Source organism: Embiotoca jacksoni, unplaced genomic scaffold, assembly GCF_022577435.1.
Source record: "Embiotoca jacksoni isolate LCO1_2020_lvr unplaced genomic scaffold, fEmbJac1.0.p SCAF_24, whole genome shotgun sequence".
NCBI lineage: Eukaryota > Metazoa > Chordata > Actinopteri > Embiotocidae > Embiotoca > Embiotoca jacksoni.
The window spans coordinates 2,546,828-2,571,154 of NW_027185375.1; the positions used below are offsets into that span (position 1 = coordinate 2,546,828).

The 24,327-nt window shown below is 39.8% G+C and overlaps 2 protein-coding genes across 5 annotated transcripts in view; one reads left to right on the plus strand and one right to left on the minus strand.

Annotated features, from left to right (window-relative positions):
* Positions 1-221: 221 nt before the first annotated feature.
* tspan5a (tetraspanin 5a) lies at positions 222-10,676 on the plus strand. Of its 3 annotated transcripts, XM_069159039.1 has the most exons (11): positions 222-621; positions 2,949-2,999; positions 3,447-3,593; positions 3,705-3,875; positions 4,983-5,108; positions 6,406-6,453; positions 6,750-6,866; positions 6,973-7,034; positions 7,559-7,674; positions 10,008-10,048; positions 10,151-10,676. In XM_069159039.1, exons 1-9 carry the CDS (start codon positions 541-543, stop codon positions 7,629-7,631), a joined length of 876 nt encoding a protein of 291 aa, XP_069015140.1. In that variant the 5' UTR covers positions 222-540; the 3' UTR covers positions 7,632-7,674; positions 10,008-10,048; positions 10,151-10,676. The 3 variants fall into 3 exon arrangements, with proteins under 3 accessions (XP_069015140.1, XP_069015142.1, XP_069015141.1); XM_069159041.1 differs by lacking the exon at positions 7,559-7,674 and having other exon boundaries at positions 10,147-10,676; XM_069159040.1 differs by lacking the exon at positions 7,559-7,674.
* Positions 10,677-17,659: 6,983 nt separating this feature from the next.
* rap1gds1 (RAP1, GTP-GDP dissociation stimulator 1) overlaps positions 17,660-24,327 on the minus strand; it is a 32,179-nt gene continuing 25,511 nt past the window's right edge. For both annotated transcript variants that reach the window (XM_069159042.1, XM_069159043.1), the window contains 3 exons: positions 24,034-24,160; positions 22,517-22,645; positions 17,660-20,423 (listed from right to left, as the gene is read on the minus strand). In XM_069159042.1, coding sequence (XP_069015143.1) covers positions 20,296-20,423; positions 22,517-22,645; positions 24,034-24,160 — 384 coding nt within the window. In that variant the 3' untranslated portion in view covers positions 17,660-20,295. The remainder of the gene's footprint in view (positions 20,424-22,516; positions 22,646-24,033; positions 24,161-24,327) is intronic.

The following is a 24,327-nucleotide window of genomic DNA, read 5'->3' on the forward strand; positions in this document are numbered from 1 at the left end:
CCAAAAGTTTGGAGTTGTCAATATGTTAATCTAAAACATTGGCTTATTATTGTTATTATTATTATTATTATTATTATCATCATCATCATCATCATCATCAATATGATTAGAAGTAGTATTAATAATAATAACGTGGACTCCACAGGAAGTGCGCTAACTTTCCTCGATGTGATTGGTTGCGTCACTTGTCTATCAAGCCGTTTTCAAGCCAATCACTGATGACCAACCGCAGCGGCGTTACTGTGTCCAAGGAGGCGCAAATTGCTCAGAAAAGCGGAGGATTTCTTTTTTTTTTTTTTTGTACCACTCGTTGGTGCGTTAACCCGGGTTTATGTTTTTTTTTTTAGTGCAGCGTGTGTGAGCGCGTCTGTCGTTCGTCCGTCATGCCGACGGCACGTATTTGATGCGAACACTTTTGAAGAGGACAAAGTGAAATGCATCCCCGGAGCGCCGAACCTGTTTCCACCCGCGCAGCACAAAGCCTGTGAGTGCAGGCCGCGTTTTCTCCTCCCAGAGACGCCGCACTGATGACGCTCAAACATGTCGGGGAATCAATACAAAGGCAACGAAGTCAGCTGCTGCATCAAATACTTCATTTTTGGATTCAACATTCTGTTTTGGGTAAGTGACTTTATTTATTTATTTTTATTTTTTTGTGGAAATCTGTACATCGTCGATGTCCAATAGGGAGGAAGGCCCGAATCATCATCATCATCATCATCATCATCACCATCACGTCCGTTATCTTTTCAGCTCATATTTACAGTCAAAATCAGTTCCTTTCGTGCCTTTTTTTTGTGACTATATATATATTCGTCCGTAGGGAGAGAAGCTGCAGATTGGTTGACAGCGGAAAGCTAATCGGCTTTTGTAGTGAACTAATGACAGCTCAGCGTCCGGCCGCAGCGTCTCGTCCAGCTGACGCATTCATACTGTACACAGCGCACAGCTCAAAGTGAAGTACTTCCATTGCGTCGGCCAAGGAGACTATATTTAGGGCTCGTGTAATATGTTATGAAAATGGTTGTCGCTCATGCTACCACAGTATTGAGGGACGGTCCGCTGTGTTTTCGGTACAGCAGAGAAAATACTCCTTTTTAGTCACTTACCCTGAAAAATTTAAATTTAAACATTCCGCAGTTAAACACTGGCAAGAATTACATATTGTTGATATACGAAAATTAATCAACACATGACTTGGTGTTTTCAAATAACCTATAAGTAAATGTAAAAGTTTAAAAAAAAAAGAAAAAAAAAAAAAAAAAGTGCAACATCCTAACAATGAACTTAAATGAAGCATTGAAGCAGTTTCAGCTGAACAGGAGTAACTGCAGCTCTCTCCTTGTGTCAACATGGACGACACAGCAAACCCCCCCCCCAGGAACAGTGTGCAGGATGTCCACTAAACTAGTGGTCAAACTACTGTACTACAACTTACGCATTTATCACGTGAAGCAGCTTGACCGGAAGAGAAACCCCCCCCCCCCCCTCACCCCCCACCCCTCACCTCCACACAAACACACACACAATTACTGGAAAAGGAGTGGCTGTTAAGCAGTGGATAAATATTGAGTGTGACAGACGTCATCAGAATTTGATCCGGAACATTTGGACGTACACTGCACAGCTCCAGAAATGGAAAAGAAAACTCACCTGGGTGCGCTCCTGACCCGATGCCCCCTTTTTCGGGTTTTGAACAATGAACTTTCCCCTCTGAATTGTGAACGTCACTCAAAACGGCTCGTTGCTCGATTGCTGCAGGATTTCTGAAGGATTTCAAGTGTCGCTGCCTAACAAATTTGATGTAAATTTGATGCGTGCCCTCATTTCTATGAAGAAATCCTTGATTCGCCTGGATGTTGGACCTGGGAATACTAATTCACAAAGGTCGTAGGTTCCCTGTGCTCTTTGCACATCACGGGCAACAGGACCAGTCTTGGAACTTTTTGATCCACCATCATTTACATTTTGAGCGTTCCGAGATCTGTCACCTACAAAAAGCAAGTGGTGGGGAAAAAAAGTTTGTGAAAGCTTTTTGTAGTGGTCCTTTGGTGAATGAATGAACGAGGAGTAACGACATGAATTCAATTCACTTTTATTTACTTAGTGCCAAATCACAAGGCATGCAAAGTACCATACAACATTAGAGAAAGGAACCCCAAAAAAAAGAATCGGACACAGCTGGGAGGAAAAACTCCCCTTTAACAGGAATAAAGACCTCTCAGCGAAAAGGGAAAAACTCCTTTTTAACAGTGAGAAACCTCCGCAAGAAACCGGCTCAGAGGTGGGCGGCCTCGACCGTACTAAAAAGACAATAAATTGTCAGTGGAGCAAGAAATATCGCAGACCAGAAACATGCAGCTCCACAGCCAGGGACACCTGAAAAAAAAGAAGTGTTCTCGTTCTTCTGTAACACTGCGATATTGGCATATTTCTAATATTGATATTTTACCTCAATTATAAGGAAAGCTAAGGGTCGGTTATAAAATGTATGCATTTTCATGAATTAGAAAATAGTTTATACGTAAATGAAAAGGACGACGTTTTCTGATTATGGATTAATCTGCCCATTATTTACTTAATTCACTGAATAATCTTTTGATCTATGAAATTCCAGAAAACAATCTAAAAATATCCAATCCCAGTATGCAGGAGCAAAATTTGATGTCATCAGATGTCCAAATCCATCAAATCTAACCCAAGACAATACAACAGTATACAGAGATGTATATGATATTCTCATGTTTTGTTGTTGTTATATATATGTTCGACACTGACTGCTTTTAAATATAAGCTACTATACACATATGACACATCTTGGAGAAGGTCCCATAGGAAATATTTCTTCATTTTTTTTTTTTTATTGAACAACACTGTGACTTAGCCACATCATATCATCCTGCAGCTATATATCTTCGACGTAATGAGATATCATTGGTGTTTTGCAGCTGCTGGGCATGGCCTTAGTAGGGATTGGACTGTGGGCATGGAGTGAGAAGGTGAGTACACCCTCATTTTTTAGTCTTAAAAAGAAATATAATGTTGTGTTCAGAAGAAGTTTTCCTGTCATTGATTTTTTTTTTTTTTTTCTGTTTAAATGGCATTTTGACAAATAAGGATTTTTGTAAAAGGCCAACATGATTCTTACGTCATCTGATTTAAGCACCCAATTCCTGATTTAATCTTGAATTTATCATTCAAGTTTTCATGTCACCACTTTGCCACTAATGCGTTATTCAATATTTCTATATCAACAATTGAAAAACAAATGAGCAAGCATAGTTGTTCTTTCCACCAAGAATTGTTTCACTGCAGTTATGCCCCAAAGCCAAAAGAGTTTTATTTTTTTGTCTTTTGTTTTATTTTTCTTAGCTTTCTTTTGACATACAGCTGCCGGACTGAGTGTGTTGACAATGTGTTGTTGTCCTCTTGTATCTCCTCTGAAGGGGGTTCTGTCCAACATCTCGTCCATCACAGATCTTGGGGGGTTGGACCCTGTCTGGCTTTTCATGGTGGTCGGGGGCGTTATGTTCATTCTAGGTTTTGCCGGGTGTATTGGAGCGCTGCGGGAAAACACCTTTCTCCTGAAGTTTGTATGTTCCGTCACGCGCACGGCAGCGATAAATGATCGGATCATTTTAAGTATTGGAAATAATGGACGCGTGTCTGATCTTTCTGTCACTCCGGTTCTCTCCCTGCTGTAGTTCTCTGTGTTTCTAGGAATCATTTTTTTCCTGGAGTTGACGACGGGAGTTCTGGCGTTTGTCTTCAAGGACTGGATTAAAGACCAGCTCAACCTGTTCATCAACAACAACATCCGGGCATATCGAGATGATATCGATCTACAGAACCTCATCGATTTCACTCAGGAATATGTAAGATCAGAGGACTCCATTAACAAAACATTCCATCTTTGGCCAAATAAAATAAACACCAATTCCTCTTATTAGCTTTTCCTGAAGCTTTCAACCAGTCTTCCTCAGTGTATAATGGCTGAACATAGACCTTGAGCTGTTTTGAAAGGCCGAGAAAAAAGTATGCGTGGACATTTTGTTAAGATTATATAATGATTATTTTTGATTAATTTATGCTATAAAAATTAATATTAGCTTCTGTGGTATCTAATGAGGGTTTCTTTCAGTAGGCTTTCTGAACTGGTAAACAAGTTAACTGTCCATACTGCACAGTAAAAATCTATAGAGTAGAATTGGAATAATAGAATTAGAATCTTAAACGTTGTGATGTTAATGATTTTTAATTTCTTGACTTTAAAAGTCATCATAATTAAAACACATGCTCTGTCAAGCACAGCTTTATTTAACAGTCCTTTTAGGTTATTCTGCCATTGTAAAGTGGTGTCACAAGTTGTCAGAGGCAATTTAGCAATATTTTTCATCTACACAGCTGTTTCATACTTATCCTCCCGTATTGTGTTTTTTTCTGTGTTAAAGAAAAACGAGGTTTTAATGATTTAGAGTTCAAACTAAAAGTAAGGCCACATGTAATGTGGTTTATAAACCCGTATTGCCAAATGGTAGCAATAATCCCTTTTCAAAGAAACATGTAATCTCCTTTACTGTGCATGTCCTTGTTTATATAAAAACACTGAGTGACCCATCAGACATTTTTGCAAGGTTAAGTTGTAGCTCTTTATTTTATTGTTATTTAAATTAAACAAATGTCTTGTGGGACAGAAGCCAGAAGTTTCTGTTTGTGCTGTTGGAGTAGTTTCTTTTTCAGTTGTGGCATCATGACTTGAAACATTTCAGCTAAATCAACTAAAAATTAAGTCATGACTTTTTTTTTTTTTTTTAAATCGAGATGGGCAGTGACTGCAGTGGAGTTTCTTACAGGCAATTGGGTTCACTTTGATGCTTTTATTTCTATCAAACTGCTCTCCAACTGCCCTTTGAAAAATATCTGGGGGTGTAGAGAAAAAACAGGAGCCTTTCAAATGTCTTTTATCCTCTCTCTGACTTTAGTGGGAGTGCTGTGGTGCATTCGGAGCAGATGACTGGAACCTGAACATCTATTTTAATTGTACTGATGGCAATCCCAGTCGAGAGAAGTGTGGAGTTCCCTTCTCCTGCTGCACCAAGGACCCAGCGGTACAATGCCCTAGCTTTACATTGCATTACATTTTACATTAGAACAGAATAAGATGATTTGCAAATCATGTAAAGGCATATTTAATTTCAAATAGACCAAAGACAACATATCAAATGTTGAAACTAAGACATTTTTTTGATTTATGAAAAATATGTGCTCATTTTGAATTTGATGCCTGTAACACATTTCAAATAAGAACTGGGCTCCATCACCTCTTCTTTTAACAACTCTCTGCAAACGTTTGGGAACTGAGGAGACCAGTTGCCAGAAAGTGAAATGTTGTCCCATTCTTGCCTGATACAGGATTTAAGCTGCTCAACAGTTCCTTTGTTGTATTTTCCATTTCATTACGCGCCAAATGTTTTCAATGAGTGACAGATCTGGACTGCGGGCAGGCCAGTTTAGCATTCTTCTTTAGACTCTTCTACTATGGAGTCATGCTGTTGTAAATACGTGCAGAATGTGGTTTGGCATTGTTGAGCTGAAATAACAAAGGCTGGAAAAGACATCGTCTGGGTGGCAGCGCATGTTGCTCCGAAATCGGTAATATCTCGTTCAGCATTAATGGTTCCTTCCCAGATCTACACGCTACTCATGCCATGTGCACTAATGCAACCTCATACTCATACACAAATGTTCAAAAGCCAGCATCTGTGATGACAGATGCTGGCTTTTGAACAAGCTGGGTGGACGCCGTGTCCATTATTTCCAGAATTCTTTTTAAATTAGACCACAGGACAGTTTTCCGCTTTGCCTCTGTCCATCTTGAGCTAGGGCCCAGAGAAGGCAGCGGTGCTTGTGGATCATATTTATGGTTTCTTCTTTGCATGGTAAAGTTTCAACCTGCATTTGTGGCTGCAGCGATGAACTGCGTTCTCAGACAATGTTTTTTGGAAATGTTCCAGAGCCCTTGCAATGATTTCCACCTCAGAATTTACTCTGCTTTTAATGCAGTGCCGCCTGAGGGCCAGAAGATCACGGATCTTGAATTGTTATTATGTATGTATGTACCCCTCTCCATCTTCACTGCTGAGAGACTCTGGCTCTTGGAGGTGCTTTTTTTTTTTTTTTTAATCATCAAATTAAATATATATAAGCATATATTTTTCATAAAACAAGAACATCTTTGATTACTTGAGATCTTTGGTACTTAGTGCTGCCTCTATGCATATCTAATCTCTTTGTTCTGTACTTTTTTTATTTGTGTAATTGTACATAAAAAAAAAATCACACTATCTTTACAGTTGCTCACTTCATAACACTCCCTTTAAACAAGTTAATTTTTTTTGTCTGTAGGAGGATGTAATAAACACCCAGTGTGGCTATGACGTTCGAGGTAAACCAGTAAGTAACACTCACTCTGACCCTTTAATTTCATCAATTTTGTTGCTTTCACAACCTCCCGGCTGTTTTTTGTTTTTTTTGAATGGTTCTGTTGCACCCACAAATGTTTTTAAGAAAATGTACTCATTCAAATCTCTTTCTCTCTCAATGCTGCCAACAGACAGTATTTTATAATCCAGACCACATAAAATCCCGTCTGAAGCAATGACTTATTACCAGAGATGTGTTTTAATAAAGTTGGCCTGAAAAGACTTAGTGAAAATATGAGGCTATTGACTGGGGTTATGTTTGTCCAGGACGCGGAGCAGAAGGACTACATCAATGTGAAAGGCTGTGTGCCGCAGTTTGAGAAGTGGCTGCAGGACAACCTCACCTTGGTGGCTGGGATCTTCATAGGAGTTGCACTTCTGCAGGTCAGTTCTGTTCCCTTGCTCCTGAAGAGAAAAGAGCATTGTACTATACTGCTGTTTGGTTGCCAATTTTGGTTGATTTTTTTTTTTTTTTTTCTGTCATCCACAGATCTTTGGTATTTGTTTGGCCCAAAACTTAGTGAGTGACATTGAGGCTGTGCGGGCAAGCTGGTGAGAAAACGATCTTAACTTTTACTGCGTCAGTTCGGGCTCTCCTCTATCTTCGTACAGACAGGACGTAATTCTTTCCGAGCTCGCTTCCTATGCCTTTCACCAGTGTTTTTATGTTGTTTTATGACATAAAAAAAAAAAAATACATATTTGTTGATTATGTATTAACTTCTAATTCGATTTGAATATAGCTCTTGAAGTTAGTCCAGAACGCAGAGATGGAAAGATCATCGATCATTGATCGCTCATTTAGACAGAACAAACCGGAGTTGTATTTGGCTCTAAAAATGCTTTACACAAGCTCTGGAAACGGGAAACCCTGTCCTCAAAGTGATGAAAGACATTTTATGGTCTCGTGTTCCCAAGTTCATAACCTGTTCAGCCAATCATCATCATCATCTTGTTCCCAAGAGCATACATCTATTTAGCTGTAGGATTCATATAGTGCTGTTCCATTTCACATATTTGATCACGATGCCAAAACTCACCTCACACCTCATTCTTCCTCCTCCATGCTTCGTCAGGGTGCCCCCTCCCCTCTGCATGCGTCGACTCCCACCACACTCCGGCAAGAACGCATCGGCTTACTACTCATGAGACGTACAAACACACGCGCATACTGTATGTGTGTTTGTAACCGGTGGGTTTTATGGATTGATTTGGTCATTTGTTTTTCCTCTTGAGCATTGCTGTGAATGATCTCTGTTTATGAAGTTATTCGTGTTTAATTATATCAATTAATTACCTGATTTGAAAGAAATATAAAGGTTCAATAAAAAAAAAGACACAAGGAATTCTTATGTAGAAATTTGACTCTACCAACACATAACAGCTAGCCCATCAAAGGTAATTTAATTGATAATAATTAAACATTGAAAAAGTTCATAAGGTGACACAATGCAGACTCCATTGTTATGGTTTAGAAAAACAAGCAAGGAGCATTGCGTGTTTGCTGGCTAGTTAGAGCTAGTGATTAGCAGTAAGTTGGGAAGCATGTTGTTGGTTCAGTAGGTTATCAATGTGGTATAAAATTTGTTGATATCAAATGTACATACACATATGTGTCCAATTGAAGTGCAAAACACTGACCACCTCTCAGTGATTCCTTTGGCGTAACCCTAAGCTCCGTACAGACTGGGGTGGGGCCCAATCATTGTGAATGGCTAAAAATAAAAAAACAAATTAAAATGTCTTTTAAATACAAGGGTGTTCACATTATAATGGGGAAAAACACAGGGGTCGGTCCTGCACTGTACTCCAGATGGTGCTGTGCTAAACTGCAGTACCTCAGCTACAATAATAATGTAGATAGCAGCTACTTTCGGAGACCCACGCAGAGTTTTTGTGTAACAAACCTTTGCAGCTGCTTCTGCATGCTGGTATTCTGCCAAGAGAATAGTTTTTCATCCTACAGCCGCCGGCCGCAACCGCAGCAGTCGGCACAAGTCGGGTAAAAGTTCAACGAATTTCAACTTTTAAGTGCACCGCAGACACCTGCTAAGAACTGTTGCAACGCACCACAAACGCAACACTGAGGTGGATCGGTAAGTTCAGAGACTGCTGCTCCAGCAGACGCGAGAGAAGCTCCGGCCTTCCTCAATGAGTTCCGTCACTTGATCAAACTCAACAACCGAAGTCGCGCGTCGCTTTTGCGAGCAACGGTCCGGGTGTGTTGTCGATTTCTTCACGCGCCTGAAGCTTGAGCGGAGAGAGCGCGCATCGAAGTTTGTGACAAATTATTGGGTTAACAGAAAGAAGCGGCAGGGAGCCAAATCGGGCGAGTTCGGCTGGTGGGGGAGCGACGTTTGTGGTGTTGTGGATGAGAAACTCGTGCATTTTTAACCCGCTGTCGGTGGGCGCGTCGTCACACTGTAGAAACACAGTTCGGATAATTTGCAGTGAATGTTTCACCTCGGACGCCAAAGAGCGTCACAGTAGAACTCTTGTTTTCACAGTCTGGCCCTCTTGAGGATGAATTCACGGTGCGCAACCCTGCGAACGTCAAAGGAAACCCGCCTGATGCGCTTTTTTTTTTTTTTTTTCAGTTTGGGACAGCGACTTTGAGCCCCTTCGGAAACACGAATGTCACAGTCAACACCTTCAGGCTCATTACTTCGTCGCCATAGGCTTCCTGAACCATTTCATGAGTAGATGTTGCCGATATTCAGGGTTTGACACGCGCCCGGACCACCACTCGCGAAACCATGCGTGACTCGTGTGCTGATTTTGATCAAAGGACAAAAACATGGGAGTATTACTCAAAGGTTCCACTGTAGCTTCTCTGTGCTCTGTTCACGTCACAGTGCTGCACACTATTCGAGCGCAACAGGAGCGGTCTCTGAACTTTTTGACGCACCCTCCTAATAACTCCTAACAATCTGGTGCAGCACTGACAGTGTGAAATGGTGAAATGAGGCCACATCACCGGATAGCAAGCAACATAGTATTGTCAAATTTTTTTTTTGGCATAAATAAACTTCATTGAGCCAAAATATCCCACATTCTGACACGCCTGGAAGGAAGGTCGCTGATCCTACTGAGCTACAGAGTTGGGGCGTTTTGAATTAAGCCTGGGAGGCGTAGGACTAAAACAATCCTTTCATTCGTGGTGGCCTTTTCTTCTATTGCCTGCACACTGAGACTCTCTCTCTCTTTCTCACACACACACACACACACACACACACACACACACACACACACACACACACACACTTTTCTCTCCCGTGTTTTGTAATCCTTGTAAAGTCTTCTCTCCCCAGCCTTTACTTAAGTTTAGACCACTGATCCTCTGCAGAAAACTCTTTTCTCAGCCTTCCCAATCCAACCCCTAACTTCAGCAATATCTGCTTTCCTTCTTTGTCCTCTCTAAAACTGTTAACCGCAGGTTTTTCTTCGGAACCTTGTTAGTGAGTTGATGATTTATTGATTTAATTTGGCTTTTTTATTGAACTCTCCTTTCTGTCTCCTTTCTAGTTTCTTTACCTAAAGCTGAAATGGGATTTCCATTCTAACAGGTGAGCTTTTCTTCTGATGGAATTTAACTTTAGAAATGTGAGTTTAACAGAAATATATAAAACTGCTAATTATTCATTTGGGTTGTTTTTGTCTTGAGTCAGCTCCATCTTTGAACACATCTCCTTGAACACACCGTCAGGGAGGACTTCACCGATCACCTGCACCAGTTCCTTCACTGAACCAGCACCTTTTCGAGGCACTAAAATGTGAAGTGCTCTGTATATAAACACTGTGTGTGACTACTGTAAGAATTTGGAAATAATGGTTAAAAATGGACTACATTATTGCTAAGTTCCAGTTTTGATAGCTACATATAGAGAGTAGGAGTTTTGATACATCTTTTGATATTAGATCCATATTTTTTACAGTGCAAATAATGGCCCATTGCTAAACCCGTCATATTGGACTTAGAAATAGTGTATAGAAGGCACTGAGGTTTACATTTCGAAGGCACTGTAAGGCGAAATTACAAAGGAACTGAAAGTGTTTAAAAAAAAAAAAAACACCTTTGGGACTTTAGTGAGTTAAAAAGGATTCCTGCTATGTTCATTTCCATTCAATAATACAAACCTAAACAAATTCTTCTTGCACTAACCATGAATTTCAGTAAAGTTTTCTTTAAACTACTGTGCTATGGCAGAGCTTAACATTCTATTGCATCCAGCATAAAATGCAGCCCGGCGACCCAAAATCACTGCGTGAATATACGGGTCTGAGTATGCTTCGTATGGAACCGTTTGCAGTCCTACTGGGCGTAGACCTCGGGTCCATTTTGACCAATCAGCATGCGGGAACACCGACCGACACCACTGCTGCAACGACCTAAAGCCAGTGTCCGCCAAACCGTTTTTCCCCGAGCAGAGATTGTTTTTAACGGGAGCGCCGCGTTTGTTCAAACGCCAGCAGGGAGACCGAGGTGCCAGGCTTTTATTCTGCGCTACACTTTATTTCTGGTCACCGAGCGTTGAAAAATGTTCAACTTTGGGTAAAACCCGGTGCGCTTGTCATTCACATTTTACCCAGCCTTCCAATCACAGTGACGGAGAGGCGGGACAAACGCAATTAACCACCGATGCTGGTCGCTGATTGGTGCACCCCTTCAGAGTCGCTGAGCGAGCTCTATCACAAGCACTGTGTCCAGACTATTATCGCAGTGAGGAAAACTAAATCTGTGAGCAATAGTCTGGTGGAGCCACGCTACATGAAAGGGAGAAGTATTTCAGCGATTTAGCATTATGAGTTTCTACTCCACACAACTGACTAAAATTAATAAAGTAATGTTTGGTAATTTCATGACCACACTAGGTTTTTAATTTTTTTTTTTATGCTATGAATTCTGAGCACTGCGGTTGGATGTTTTAATGGCATCAAACCTCAATGGGTTTTTTTTGGGCAACGCCCAAAAATGCATCCATCACACAAAGTATTGAAAACGCTGCTTATTTTTTAATCAGATAATTCTGGATGCTTGAAACGAAACACATTTTATTCAAGTATAGTTCATCATTGCTGCTTGAGCTCAAGAAATACTAGACATGTTTCAGAATAGATGCAGATGCCCACATGCAATATGTGCTTTTGATGAAGCGACTTCTCGCTGTAATTGTTCCGATCACAGCGCCACTTGTCTCGAAAAGGTGAAAATCCTCAAGTCATTGTACAGTACAAAGTGCATTCTAGAAGCTATTAAAAGGGTGCAGGAGGTTGTCTTTATTGTGGCAAATCTACAGGTAAATCCCAGGACATACCCTGCTGCCACGGCTCAGAAAGGATACGGCATCCTGATAAAACCATAGAGAATTTTGAACACTAAGAAGGACCGAATTTTGTTCCATACACTCTACAGAGCATTTCCTTCAAGACCAGTATGGGATTATTGGAGCAACCAGTGACTCTTATCATACAGGTAGCCTAGCATGTAAAAGCTGTACTTTTAGACTTTAAAATTCCAAATTCATCAGATGAAAATTAAGGATTTTCTCGATAATATTCTACTGAAAAATAATGTGGGATGCATAATTATATGTAAAAAAAAAAAAAAAAAAGTCTAGAATTTTGCAGGTATCATTAGAGTCCTGAAGGTTTGGAAAAATCACCCATAACTTCCATCATTTTAAAAAAATGTTGTAATTATAAGGCATTCCAGTCATGACACAGGTGAATACATAATGTATGCAGCTGTACACCCGCTGTCATTTCACATCACTGTGGTTATTACATTTGCCTAGAAGCTAACGTTTTTGCAAAAAAAAATAACTCGATTAAGTTAGTTGAAAAGTTAAAACAAATGCTAAGTAACCATTTGTCATTTAGTGCGGATTTGAACATACTTTAAACTTTTTCAAATGGTGAAATGGGCATTAGTGAACAATTTCAATGTTGCATATACTGCATTTATGCATTTACTTGAATGAAAACAAATCTGGCACTTAAACCCAAAGACTGCCGTTCACTTTGTGTATTTTGCTACAGACCTGATCAGTATAAACAAGATCACATGACAAACAGTCTACATCTGGAATTACAAAATGAAAACTATTCTTTTTATTTTTTTTTTATGGTTTAAAGTTATTATTTGCTCAAAGCATGTATTTGTAGCAGTGTATTTACAGCATTTTTTTTTTTTTTTTTTTTTTTTTTTTTTTTTTTTTTCTAAAGCAGTGGTCCTTGTTGTAAAGTGTGTTTCCTCAGTCTGTAGCTCAGGTGGGTTACATTCTGAGAATGTGTTACTGGGGACCTATTACGCTTTTTTTGTATTTCCTGTCACACATATAATGTTACAATGTCAGATGTTAATATTACAAAAATAAACAAAGTTTTTAAATAATAAAGGTAAACACATGTAAAAGTAATTCCTTGGAGAAAAAAAGCTGAGGCTTGAAACTACTCTGAAACACTCGGCTCACTATCTGCATTTAAATGGTCATCCGCTCAAGCCCATGAAGAACGAACTGAAGGAGCAGGGAGATATTTGTCCTGCTGTAGAACTGCTCTACTCATATTTTGGATCGCACTCAGGGTTGAACACGTGCGAATAAATTTCAGGAGTCATGATGGATTTTTTTTTTTTTAAGATCTTTTTAATGCAAGCATAATTGAGAGCATTTTTCATAGACTTGCGATGAAATAAGAACTGACGATGAACTATCAAATTTGTAAAGTAAAAACAAACTGGCAAACATGGATTGCAAAGAAGTTATTTCTGACAGTTTTTCTGTTTTGTGTCTATAATTTTGGATTTCATGCAGCCGGTGTCATGGAGTCCATTCTTTTTCTTAAACATGGATTTTAACATGAAGCAATCCTTTGTTGGCTACTCGCCAAATTGTAAAAAAAAAAAAATAATCCAGTGAGACTAGTTTTCTGTGAGCTAAAGTTGACAAAGTTAAAACTATTTTGACAATAAGGGTGCTTCATGCCAAGATGATGTCATTCTATAAAAAACACACTCCATGACATTGTTAGCGTGACATTAAAGCAAACATTTTTGATGTGTAACCAGACGCCTGATTTGCAGTCAAAACTTTTTTTGTAACGCAAAAAGAGGCAAGCTTTAGAAGCAAAATTCTCAAGTCTGTCACAGAAAGCGACAAAACTGCGAGGGATCATTTGTTTGCAGTCAATATGATTTAAACATTTTATCTTCAGTTTTGAGAGTATATTTTGGCCTATATTTTTGCACTTGTAATCAAAAATGACTGAACTCTTTGCGTTAAAAAGACACAAAAAAATAACTTCATAAGAAGTTGCCATTTCTGATCAAGACTGACGAATTCGGTTTGTAGGTTTACGGTTTCTTTTCGATACAGCCACACCACCGAGACGAGGGGAGGGTCCTTAAAGAGACAGGAGCTAAAATGGCTCGTTTCAGGCAAAATGAACTGCATTAAGGGACAGTATGAGATAAATAATTTTTTTTTTTTTTAATCTAAATTCTGCAAAGATATTATAGTGCAGTCTCAAAAAAAAGACCTGAAAATGAGCACAATAGGTCCCCTGGCTACTTAAAAACTGCTTCACTGTTTTTGATACAAAGTATTTATTGTATATTTGATTTGGTTTTCTAACGCTAAAACATTCAGTACTACCGAAGCTGATTTGTTATTGTTTTGGAGGTTGTAAAATATTCTAGTGAGATGTTCCGCTAGCCCTCTCACTCAGCACTACCTGTACTACACCGTCAGATTGTTTAGTTAATGAACGTATAGCCCACAAACATTGTAACATAACTACCTCCTGTCATTTTCTTTTCTCATGTTTCGTTAAAAATTGGACTGATTTTATTATCGAGTAAAATTAATTAATAAAGCTGACAAAAAAAAAAAGGGAGTGTTTGCTTGTTTTATCCTTAAAGTGTCTCTTTGTTTTTTTCTCCAGATTGCGCAAAGAGCTCACGAACTGGTTGTTGCGATGCACTTCCCACACATGATCTGTCACTGTTCCCCGAACATCTTTGGTGTCTGTCATGGCTGATGCAAAGTAGGGTATTTATTCCAGACGACTTCATCGCACAAATGATTTATGTGCACAACAGGACGGTTCATGAAGGGGACAAAGATATAAACACGATGGTTAAGTTCTCATCGGGTTGTCAGTGTTCCATTAAATCCTCATTACACTTTGAGTTAACGTTATACAGCCGGGACAGGGAGACTGGTCAGAACTAATAGAAGGATGAATACAACCAAATAGTAATAATAATAATAATAATAATAATAATACATCCTTGAAGAAAACGTGCTCCAGAGAGCATGACATACAACCAAGATAAAACTGGAGTGGCTTCTTGAGAGGCCCAGCTCAGCCTAAGACTGGAATCCCATATACATCTGTGGCGAGGCCTGAAGATGGCAGTTCTCAAATGCTTCCAATATATTCTGACAAAACTTAAGACTTACCTTAGACCAACTTGAAAGTGCAATTGTGTAATTCTACAAAACTGTCAGGTCAATCACTGCTCAAAAAAATAAAGGGAACACTTAAACAACACATCCTAGATCTCAATGAATGAAATATTCCAGTTGAAAATCTTTATTCATTACTTAGTGGAATGTGTTGAGAACAAAATAACATAAGAATGATCAATGGAAATCAAAATCGTTATCCCATGGAGGTCTGGATTCAGAATCATACTCAAAATAAAAGTGGAAAAACTAAATCACAGGCTGATCCAACTTCTGTGGAAATTCCTCAAGACAAGTCAAAATGAGTCTCAGTAGTGTGTGTGGCCTCCACGTGCCTGTATGCACTCCCTACAACACCTGGCCATGCTCCTGATGAAACGACAGATGTTCTCCTGAGGGATCTCCTCCCAGACCTGGATCAAAGCATCAGTCAACTCCTGGACAGTCTGCGGTGGACGTGGCGTCGGCGGACGGAACGAGACACGATGTCCCAGATGTGCTGGATTGGATTCAGGTCTGGGGAACGGGCGGGCCGGTCCGTAGCGTCGATGCCTTCATCGTGCAGGAACTGCTGACACGCTCCAGCCACATGAGGCCGAGCGTTGTCCTGCATCAGAAGGAACCCAGGGCCCACTGCACCAGCATATGGTCTTCCAATGGGTCTGAGGATCTCATCCCGGGACCTAATGGCAGTCAGGGTCACTCTGGCTGGCACATGGAGGGCTGTGCGGCCCTCCAACGAAACGCCTCCCCAGACCGTCGCTGACCCACCGCCGATCCGGTCACGCTGGAGGATGTTGCAGGCAGCAGAACGTTCTCCACGGCGTCTCCGGACTCCGTCACGTCTGTCACATGTGCTCAGTGTGAACCTGCTCTCATCCGTGAAGAGCGCAGGGCGCCGACGGAGAAGCTGCCGATCTCGGTGTTCTCTGGCAAATGCCGATCGCCCCGCACGGTGTCGGGCTGTAAGCACACATTGGACGTCGGGCTGAGGATACCACCCTCATGGAGTCTGACAGTTTGAGCAGAAACATGCACATTAGTGGCCGGCTGGAGGTCATTTTGCAGGGCTCTGGCCAGGAGTCCCGTTCCTCCTTGCACGAAGGAGCAGATAGCGGTCCCGCTGCTGGGTTGCTGTCCTCCTACGGCCCCCTCCACGTCTCCTGGTGGACCGGCCCGTCTCCTGGTATCTCCTCCGTGCTCTCGACACCGTGCTGACAGACACAGCAAACCTTCTTGCCACAGCGTGCATTGATGTGCCATCCTGGATGAGCTGCACTACCTGAGCAATCTGAGTGGGTTGCAGACACCGCCTCATGCTACCTCTAGTGGTGAGGGCGCTGGCAAAATGCAAAAGGGACCAAAAATCAGCCAGAAAGGACGAAGACAGAGAACTGGTCTGTGGTCACCACCTGCAGAACCGTTCCTTTATAGGGGTTGTCTTGCTAATTGCCTCATTTCCAGCTGTTGTCTGTTCCATCTGCACAACAGCAGGTAAAATTGATTCACAATCAGCGTTGCTTCCTAACTGGACAGGTTGATTTCCCAGAAGTGTGATTGACTTGGAGTTACATTGTGTCGTTTAAGTGTTCCCTTTATTTTTTTTGAGCAGTGTATATAGTTTTTTCCTCGAGTTGCACCGACTTCAGATTGTTTTTCAGTTTTGTTGTACTCTTTGCAATGACAATAAGGGGATACCGATTCTGAGCATTTTGAATTCACACCACAGACTGAAAAACTGTTGGATTAAAACTTCACCTGTGTTAAGGTGTGTTAAAACCAAAGGCAAAAGCAAATTTTGACTGTGAACTCGAAGGGAAAAAAAAAAAAATCACTCCACTTACTCCACCCGAGTGAGTGAAACTGAGGCGAAGACAAAAATGATGAATATTTCAGCTTGCATACTGAGGGGCTTATATAAAATATCTTTGAGATATAGGGACTAAAGGAAAATGGAGGGGGAGGTAAATAATTAAAGGAATCAAGTTTTGCGGGTCTCTACTGTGCAAATAATTCACTTTTGTTTGCGTCTAAAAATAACTACATGCAAATTGGACAAATAATTTATGAGCAAAGTGTGGGATTACAACCAACCGTCTTCAGTTGGAAATCTGATGTATCAGCCGAATATAGGGCAACCGTACTTATTAAACATGAGTGGAGTGTGAAGAGGTGATGTGACCTCGGAACCTACAGTCACTAACAAGAGGTTACAGATACACTGACCGCTGGTCAATTCACAGAAAAGCCCAAAATATCAGGGATGTTTAAAACTACTTGTTTTTACTCACACACAAACACGTAGCATTTCCTGTAGTCCCTTCACAATAAAAGCCTCCTGCTAGAATTTTTTTTTTTTTTGGGGGGGGGGCTGAACTGCAACACAGAGGCAGCCTTATAAACATCATGGAGGGAGTGATAAAGTTACACCATTGTTCGGCCGAATGCCGCATGATTGACTGATGCTGTCGTCATCGGTGGATCCCACGCATTAAATGAAAAGCCCTCGATTTAAATGAAAAGCCCTTTTGTGTTTGCGTTCAGCTTTTGTTTTTTTGAGAAATTGGTATTTGCTAAGCAAGAACTGTTGTTGTTCCGCTTTATTATTAAATCACTAATATCTATAATTTCACATAGATTATGGATATGCGAAGTTCATGTCACTTCGCTAGCTAAACGAAGGAAAAAAAAACACCAAAACCGACAATCGATTATCACCAGCTACCATCTTTTAATTATCTGCTTAGTTACAATCATCCAAATGTACAACTTATGACATTTACAACAAACATTTATGTTTATAGTATTACTATGTTACTATGGATATATCTCCACACATTCATACCGTTAAAAAGAAAAAGTGTGGGCCCAGACCAGGAAATACACCGTGGCATTTTTGACAGGGTGTCAACACTATGTCAGACATGCACAGATGTGATTGTTAGCAGAAATAAAAGAACTCCCTCTTCATATGTAAAGACTGTGATACGGTGGTCGTTCGGAGAAAGGGGAGGGGGGGGGGGGGGGGGTTGATCAGCAGCACAGATACTGGGATTGTTTTGTGTCTGCATTCAATTAGCTGTGCTCAGGAGATTCCAGACAATACCGCCTACCCCAAGCTGTACGTTCACAACACACGCACGCACGCACACGTAGAAATGGTGACAGCTTGGTTTCATCCTGTTAAAATACACTCCCTAGTTTTCTTATAGTGCACAGCGGTGACCCCTCATTTTGAGATTTTTTTTTTTTTTTCCTTGCCATTATTGTGAAACAAAATCCTTTTTTATAGCTATTCTGTGCACAGCACTAAAAAAAAAAAACAGAAATTTAAGTGTCAAACACAGATTGAGAAATATGTAATGCGTCGATCGGGCTGATGTTAAATAGGCAATTCTCTGAGCAACTTATAGGCCAAGACTGTGAAAAAAACAATTTAGTCTGAATAGGAGAGGTCTCTTTGATTCAAGTCGATGCATCCTGCGCCACTTTAGAATTTACGTAGTTTGTATTGACATCATTGGAAGAGACCCTTCTCGATCAAGAGGGAAATGTTTTGCCGTTGCTTTTCACCCACCTCATAACGTTTGTTGCTAAACCGTGTAAGTTGCTGAGAAGGTGAGCTAATATCCGGGGAGTGTATTTTAAACATTCTCACTTTTCAAATTTGGTTTGGAACTGACGGTAGACGGCGACGCCAGACCGCCAACCGTAGTGCGATGGTCCTGGATCGGGGCTCAGAGCTCCAGCGCAGCGTTGTACATCTCCGTTGACATTGCATGGGAAAGGCACACTTCCAATTTCCTATTTTGACATGTTCGTGGCTTAAACTTGGCTGTTCTCAGTCTTGAATTGGACTCCTCAAATAAAGGTTGATTTGACTATTTACTACTTTGTTTTCCACTACGTCGGCTTCTCACATGATTCTCATTCAGCGATGGGAGTAGAATATCTAACTTCACTGTACAGCTGTTGGATTCAAGGGGAATGTGTTTGGACAACGATGGAATTCAAATTTCAAAATCTCTAGATCCAAGTCTCTAAGAAACAAGTGGAAAAAAAAAAAAAAAAAAAAAGGAGTTTACAAGACCGTCATTAGAGGAAGGCAGGCTGTACTTTGGAGTATGCGAGCAGTGGAGAGGTAAAATGAACACTGGCACACCAACAGGACTAAAACATGCACAGTTTCTAGTCAATTTATACTCAAGCTACATGGGAGATGACTGGGCACATCATGGATGGCTGTTTTTTCTTCTTTTTTTTTAAATGAAAGAAAAAATCACGACAAGTTTCTTTTTTTTTTTTCTTCGTTTTTTTTTTTCCTTTTGTGCACATTTTCACGAGTGGGTTTCCAGCGGATGGCGTCACAGCTATGGTCATAAAAGAGTGTTGTCTCTTAATCTATTGCGTTAGACTGTGTAGGGCACCTCAGCTCCCGTGGAACTACTTGTAGCAGAAAATGAATGCACAAGTAAGAGCAAGGGAGAAGGGTTAGACTGATGCGTAGGGCTGGGTGCCAAAGTTTGAATTATGGCACTGAGCAAATTGCTTCAGTAACAACTGCTATTGAAAAGTGCCTGGTCAATCGTTGACAACTTTCGTGACCGAGGCTACATCCACAATAACGTGTACATTTTTGCCCCCTTTATGTAGGAGTGAATCTCGTCAGTGTCAAGTGAGCCACATCATTTGCAACGCATTGTTGCTACTTCGGTAACCCCATACGTAGATAAAAACCACTCAGTTTACACTTGGGTAAGTAAATCTTACATTAGGATGGCCTTATTTCACCATTTTCAAACAAAATTTTGGCCACACGCATGTATGATTTTAGAAAATTGCTTTAGAAAAAAGTAGCATTAAGTTTGAGCATGAGTTTATTTAAAAATTAAAAAAAAAACATACCTCACTCTGCCTGAAGCACTTGCCAACACTTCTAAATATCACATTATTATGGCTTTCAAAGGAGACTTTTGGTATCCCAAGGTAGTCTACAAACAATTTCAGAGGCATTTTCACCATAACAAATATTCAATTCTGGGGGGGGGGGAGGGGTTCTTGTCATTCAGAATAAAAAATAAATTAGATAACTTCATGATTTGTATATGAGCACAAAGTATTGCACATCAGTCTAACCCTAGAGGAGGTGGTCAGGGCGGAGAGTCAGGGATAGAGACGTGACTGTATGTCTGGCTGGCAGTTAACGCAACATGGTACCTTGGCACATGACAATGAGACACAAGGGAGCGCAGTCATGAGGTTTCATTGGGTGATTAGATGGTCAGGCAGGCATTCGGGTAGGTGGGTGGGTGGTTGGTTGTGGGTGGGATGGACACAGTCATTTAGCTCTGGGCAGTTAGTCGCTGCTCTGTGAGCGACGCCTGGTGCGATACCGTCTTGTTTTCATGAGCCCTCAGCTTGGACACCACTTCGATGAACGCCAGGCTCTGGACCTCTTTGTGGAGAGGCTCTGAAAAAAAAGAGAAGGGAAAAGTATCGTGAAATAAAGGAGGATAAAAGAATAAAAAGAGTAGAATAAAGTAAAATAAAAGAATTATGTTATACTTTCCACAATGCATATTTTTGATTGGTGTGAATTCAGCATCAATCAAACTCAACACTTTTCACACTAAAGGCCTACAAATCTAAATATCAACGTTGAAAAAGCGAATCTGCATTGACACCAGCAAACATCAACAAAGACATCTTACAACCACATTTCCCAAAAGGTTGGGGACGCTGTGTAAAATGTGGAAAAAAAAAAACCCGAACGTGTTCATTTGGAAATCATGGAAATTCATGTTTAATGGAAAATAGAACAAAGACAACATATGAAATGTTGAAAATTGAAAAATATATGTTCAATTTGAATTTGAGGGCAGCAACACGTTTCAAAAATGATGGGAAGACTGTGTAGTCAAATGGTTTAACAATTTAAGAATAATGTTCCTCAATGTAAATTGCAAAGAATTTGGGAATTTATCATCTAAGGCTCACTCAGAAAATCTAGAGAATTCTCTGTATGTAAGGGACAAGGCCAAAAATCTATTTTGGATGGCTGTGATCTTCGGGCCCTCAGGCGGCACTGCATTAAAACCAGACACGATTCTGTAGTGAAAATCACTGCATGGGCTCAGGAACACTTCACTGCATCCACAATGGCAGATTAAAACTCCAAAATGCTAAGAAGACGCTATATATAAACATGATCCAGAAATTCCACCGCCTTCTCTGGGCCCGAGCTCATTTAAGATGGACTGAGCATAATAAAAAAATATGACAAAAGAGCAGTTGAAATCCTATATCAGGTAAGAATGGGACATTTCACTTTCCAAACTCCAGAAACTGGTCTCCTCAGTTCACAAATGTTCAGAGTTGTTACAAAAAAATGGTGATGCAACACAGTGGTCAACATTCCCGAGTCAATTTTCTTTTTTTTTTTTTAAACGTGCTGTATTTTTCCCAAAATAATAAAACTTTGCAGTTTCACCACTTGGTATGTTGTCTTTGTTATATTTTCAATTAAATATGGGTTTAACATGATTTCCAAATCATCACATTCTTTTTTTATTTACATTTTACACAGCATAACTTTTCTGCAAACTTTGTTTTTCAACTTTTTCTGGGTTGTAACTAAGATATGATCAGATTTAAAGAGTATAAATGTAATGACAATAATATTAATAATAAATAATAATACTTTCTTACTATTCCCAACAGCAAATTTCCATCAATAAAATTAACCATTCCTCTATAGATGTCAAAAGCCTTCCAGCAGCTCTGTCTTGGTAAGATTTTAATAACAAATATCTGCATGAAATGGTGACTGTACAGTCTACAGATTTAATCACTACAACAACTAAACATCGAGTCAAGTTTGCACTGACAGCAAACAGCAATTTAACACTGACCAAAATCTACATTTAAAACTGGAACCATCTTTGTACCCCTAACTCATCAGTGTTTTCTGCAGAATTTTACTACTTATGCAGAATAAATACACAATAGTACCAAAAAGTTACAATAACATAGGAAATCCAAAGGTTAGGTATCTTAATTAGAAACACAGAAACTGTTAAACATACATATACTTGAATGGCAAGAGGATACCATTAAATATGAATTGACCCTCAAGACGCAAGCTGGCACTGCTCACCCATTACTCAAAAGTACAAAAGCTGCCTCGTGACATTGCGTGATGAAGCTGAAAAAAGTTCATGCTAACATCCGATGACATGCGGGAGTCCAGCGGGACTTGTTTCCTCTGTGAAATGTAATTATAGTCGTATTCAAATCCATCTAAAACCTTGTAAACACAGTGAGGGACAAGGAAGGTTATTGTTACTCTTAACAACTAGCCAATTCTGTACAGGCACTCATTGATACTATACTGTGCGTATATCTCTATAATATTGCGAAATGAAAATTAAACCAAACAATAATAATTAAATCAAAATACTTTTTGTAAACAACTGCTTTTAAAAGAAAAAAAAAAAAAAAAAGAAAGAAAGATAGCCAGGAGACTTTGATACAATTAATGGCAAGAGCGTATGCAAGCCTCACCTGAGCCCATGACTGCACAGATAAGGATCATGGAGTTGTACTTAATCTCTGGTGCACTCCTCTCATCTGACAGCAGTTTATGAAGCATTGACACCAGGTTGGCTCCTACAAAGTCCTTCTCAGCGGCAACTGAAATCCAGAAAGAAAAGAGTCTCAGAGCATTACCACGGGCTCCAGAGTAGATTGACAGGTTTCGATAAATACTGCAAGCTGAAAAAGCTTTCGGCTTCTGTTCTCAGGAGCCTATCAGCACTCCGGCCCAGTGATCTACATTGTTCAAGACTTTTTTTTTTTTTAATTTTTTTTTTATCAGATAACATTTAATGTTAAAACATTTTTTTCTGTTTGTGCCAAGATGGCCGGAACGGCGCAACAGGGGGGGAGCACGTTGGTAAAGATGCACCAGTGCAATGCAATTTTGAGGTGAACATGCACCAGGGGCCTCTGCCATTTTAGCCCAGGTCTGTGGGCTAAACCCTTAATTAATAAAAAAATTAATTAAAAAATTAAAAAAAAAGAGAAAATTATCAAGAGCTTTTCCAGCGTGTTTGTAAAAAGCATGCAAAAAGTCCACCTTAATGTGCAAACTCCTGAAGATTTGTAAAAGGATAAAACTGTAACTACAACTATATACAGGATATATTTACAGGTATATATACACATACAGGATATATTTTCAAAACTATAAAGACTCCTTGCCGAGCTCCTCTGTGTGGTCGTCGGTGAAGGCTCTGCTCTCTTTTTTCTTTTCTTTTTTTTTTTAAGTCCACAGACCGTTTACCATTTACTTGGAAATGCTTTCACAGCTCTGCCTGGGTTTTACCATATAGTACATTTATTTATTTTTTCTTTGTTTGAGCTATGGCAAAAGCCTCCTGCCAGTGCCGCCAGTGTTTGTACTGAAGAACTGGATGTTGGATGTACATTTTTGTAAACGCAACCCATTTTTCTTGAGTTGAAGTAAAAGAAAGTTTTTACGCACATAAAAGTTTACTGCTCTAAAATATTGTTCGCAAATTTGTATAGAAATACATGTTATCTTTGCCAAGATAATCCATCCACCTGACAGACGTGACATATTGAGTTGCTGATGAAACAGCATGATTATTGCCAAGGTGTGGACTGGTTCCAATAAAAGGCCACTAAAATCTTTTTTTTTTTTTTTTATAAAATAAAAATAATAAAGCTTTTGAGTGCATAAAAGTCTTGGATATTTTACTTCAACTAATGAAAAATGGAAATATAAACAAAATGTTGCATTTATATTTTTGTTGACTGTGTCAATGGTTTCCCATTTGAAAATAAATAAAATGCATTGATATAAAAGCAGGATTTTACTATTGTACTTAGTTGAAGTGGAGCTCTTTTGAACTAGTTTGTATCCAACTGCAAATAAGTTTTTTGTTTTTTTTGTATATATCAAACATTTTTTAATATTTTGTATTTACAGACAAACAACCAAACAAACAGTTTCAGCTCTATAAACCTTCTTGACAGTTAACTGTCCTTGCTCTTACCCAAATCCAGTGCTGCTATGAGACCCAAAGCCACCAGTGCTTCGTTCTGCATAATCATATGCTCACTGGTTGCCATGGTAACCAAGTGCTTGACTCCTCCCGCATGGATGACAGTCCTCACAACTTCCTAAAATCAAGAAGAAGAAGAAAAAAAAAGGTTTCATAAACCAATCCTGAGATGTATTTTTATGTCAATAAAGAATAGAAGTACGTTATAGGAAACAGTAAATATGAATCACATTTGTGGGGCCTCCTAAAGGTCAAGCTCAAAATGCTTTGGTAGGCTTCTTCCCA

Bases quoted from the DNA above. Each gene is read 5' to 3' on its own strand.
- tspan5a (XM_069159039.1), top strand. From the start codon at position 541: ATGTCGGGGAATCAATACAAAGGCAACGAAGTCAGCTGCTGCATCAAA. The intron at 3,000-3,446 runs GTGAGTACACCC...TCTCCTCTGAAG, and splicing joins TGTGGGCATGGAGTGAGAAG to GGGGTTCTGTCCAACATCTC. The intron at 3,876-4,982 runs GTAAGATCAGAG...CTCTGACTTTAG, and splicing joins TCGATTTCACTCAGGAATAT to TGGGAGTGCTGTGGTGCATT.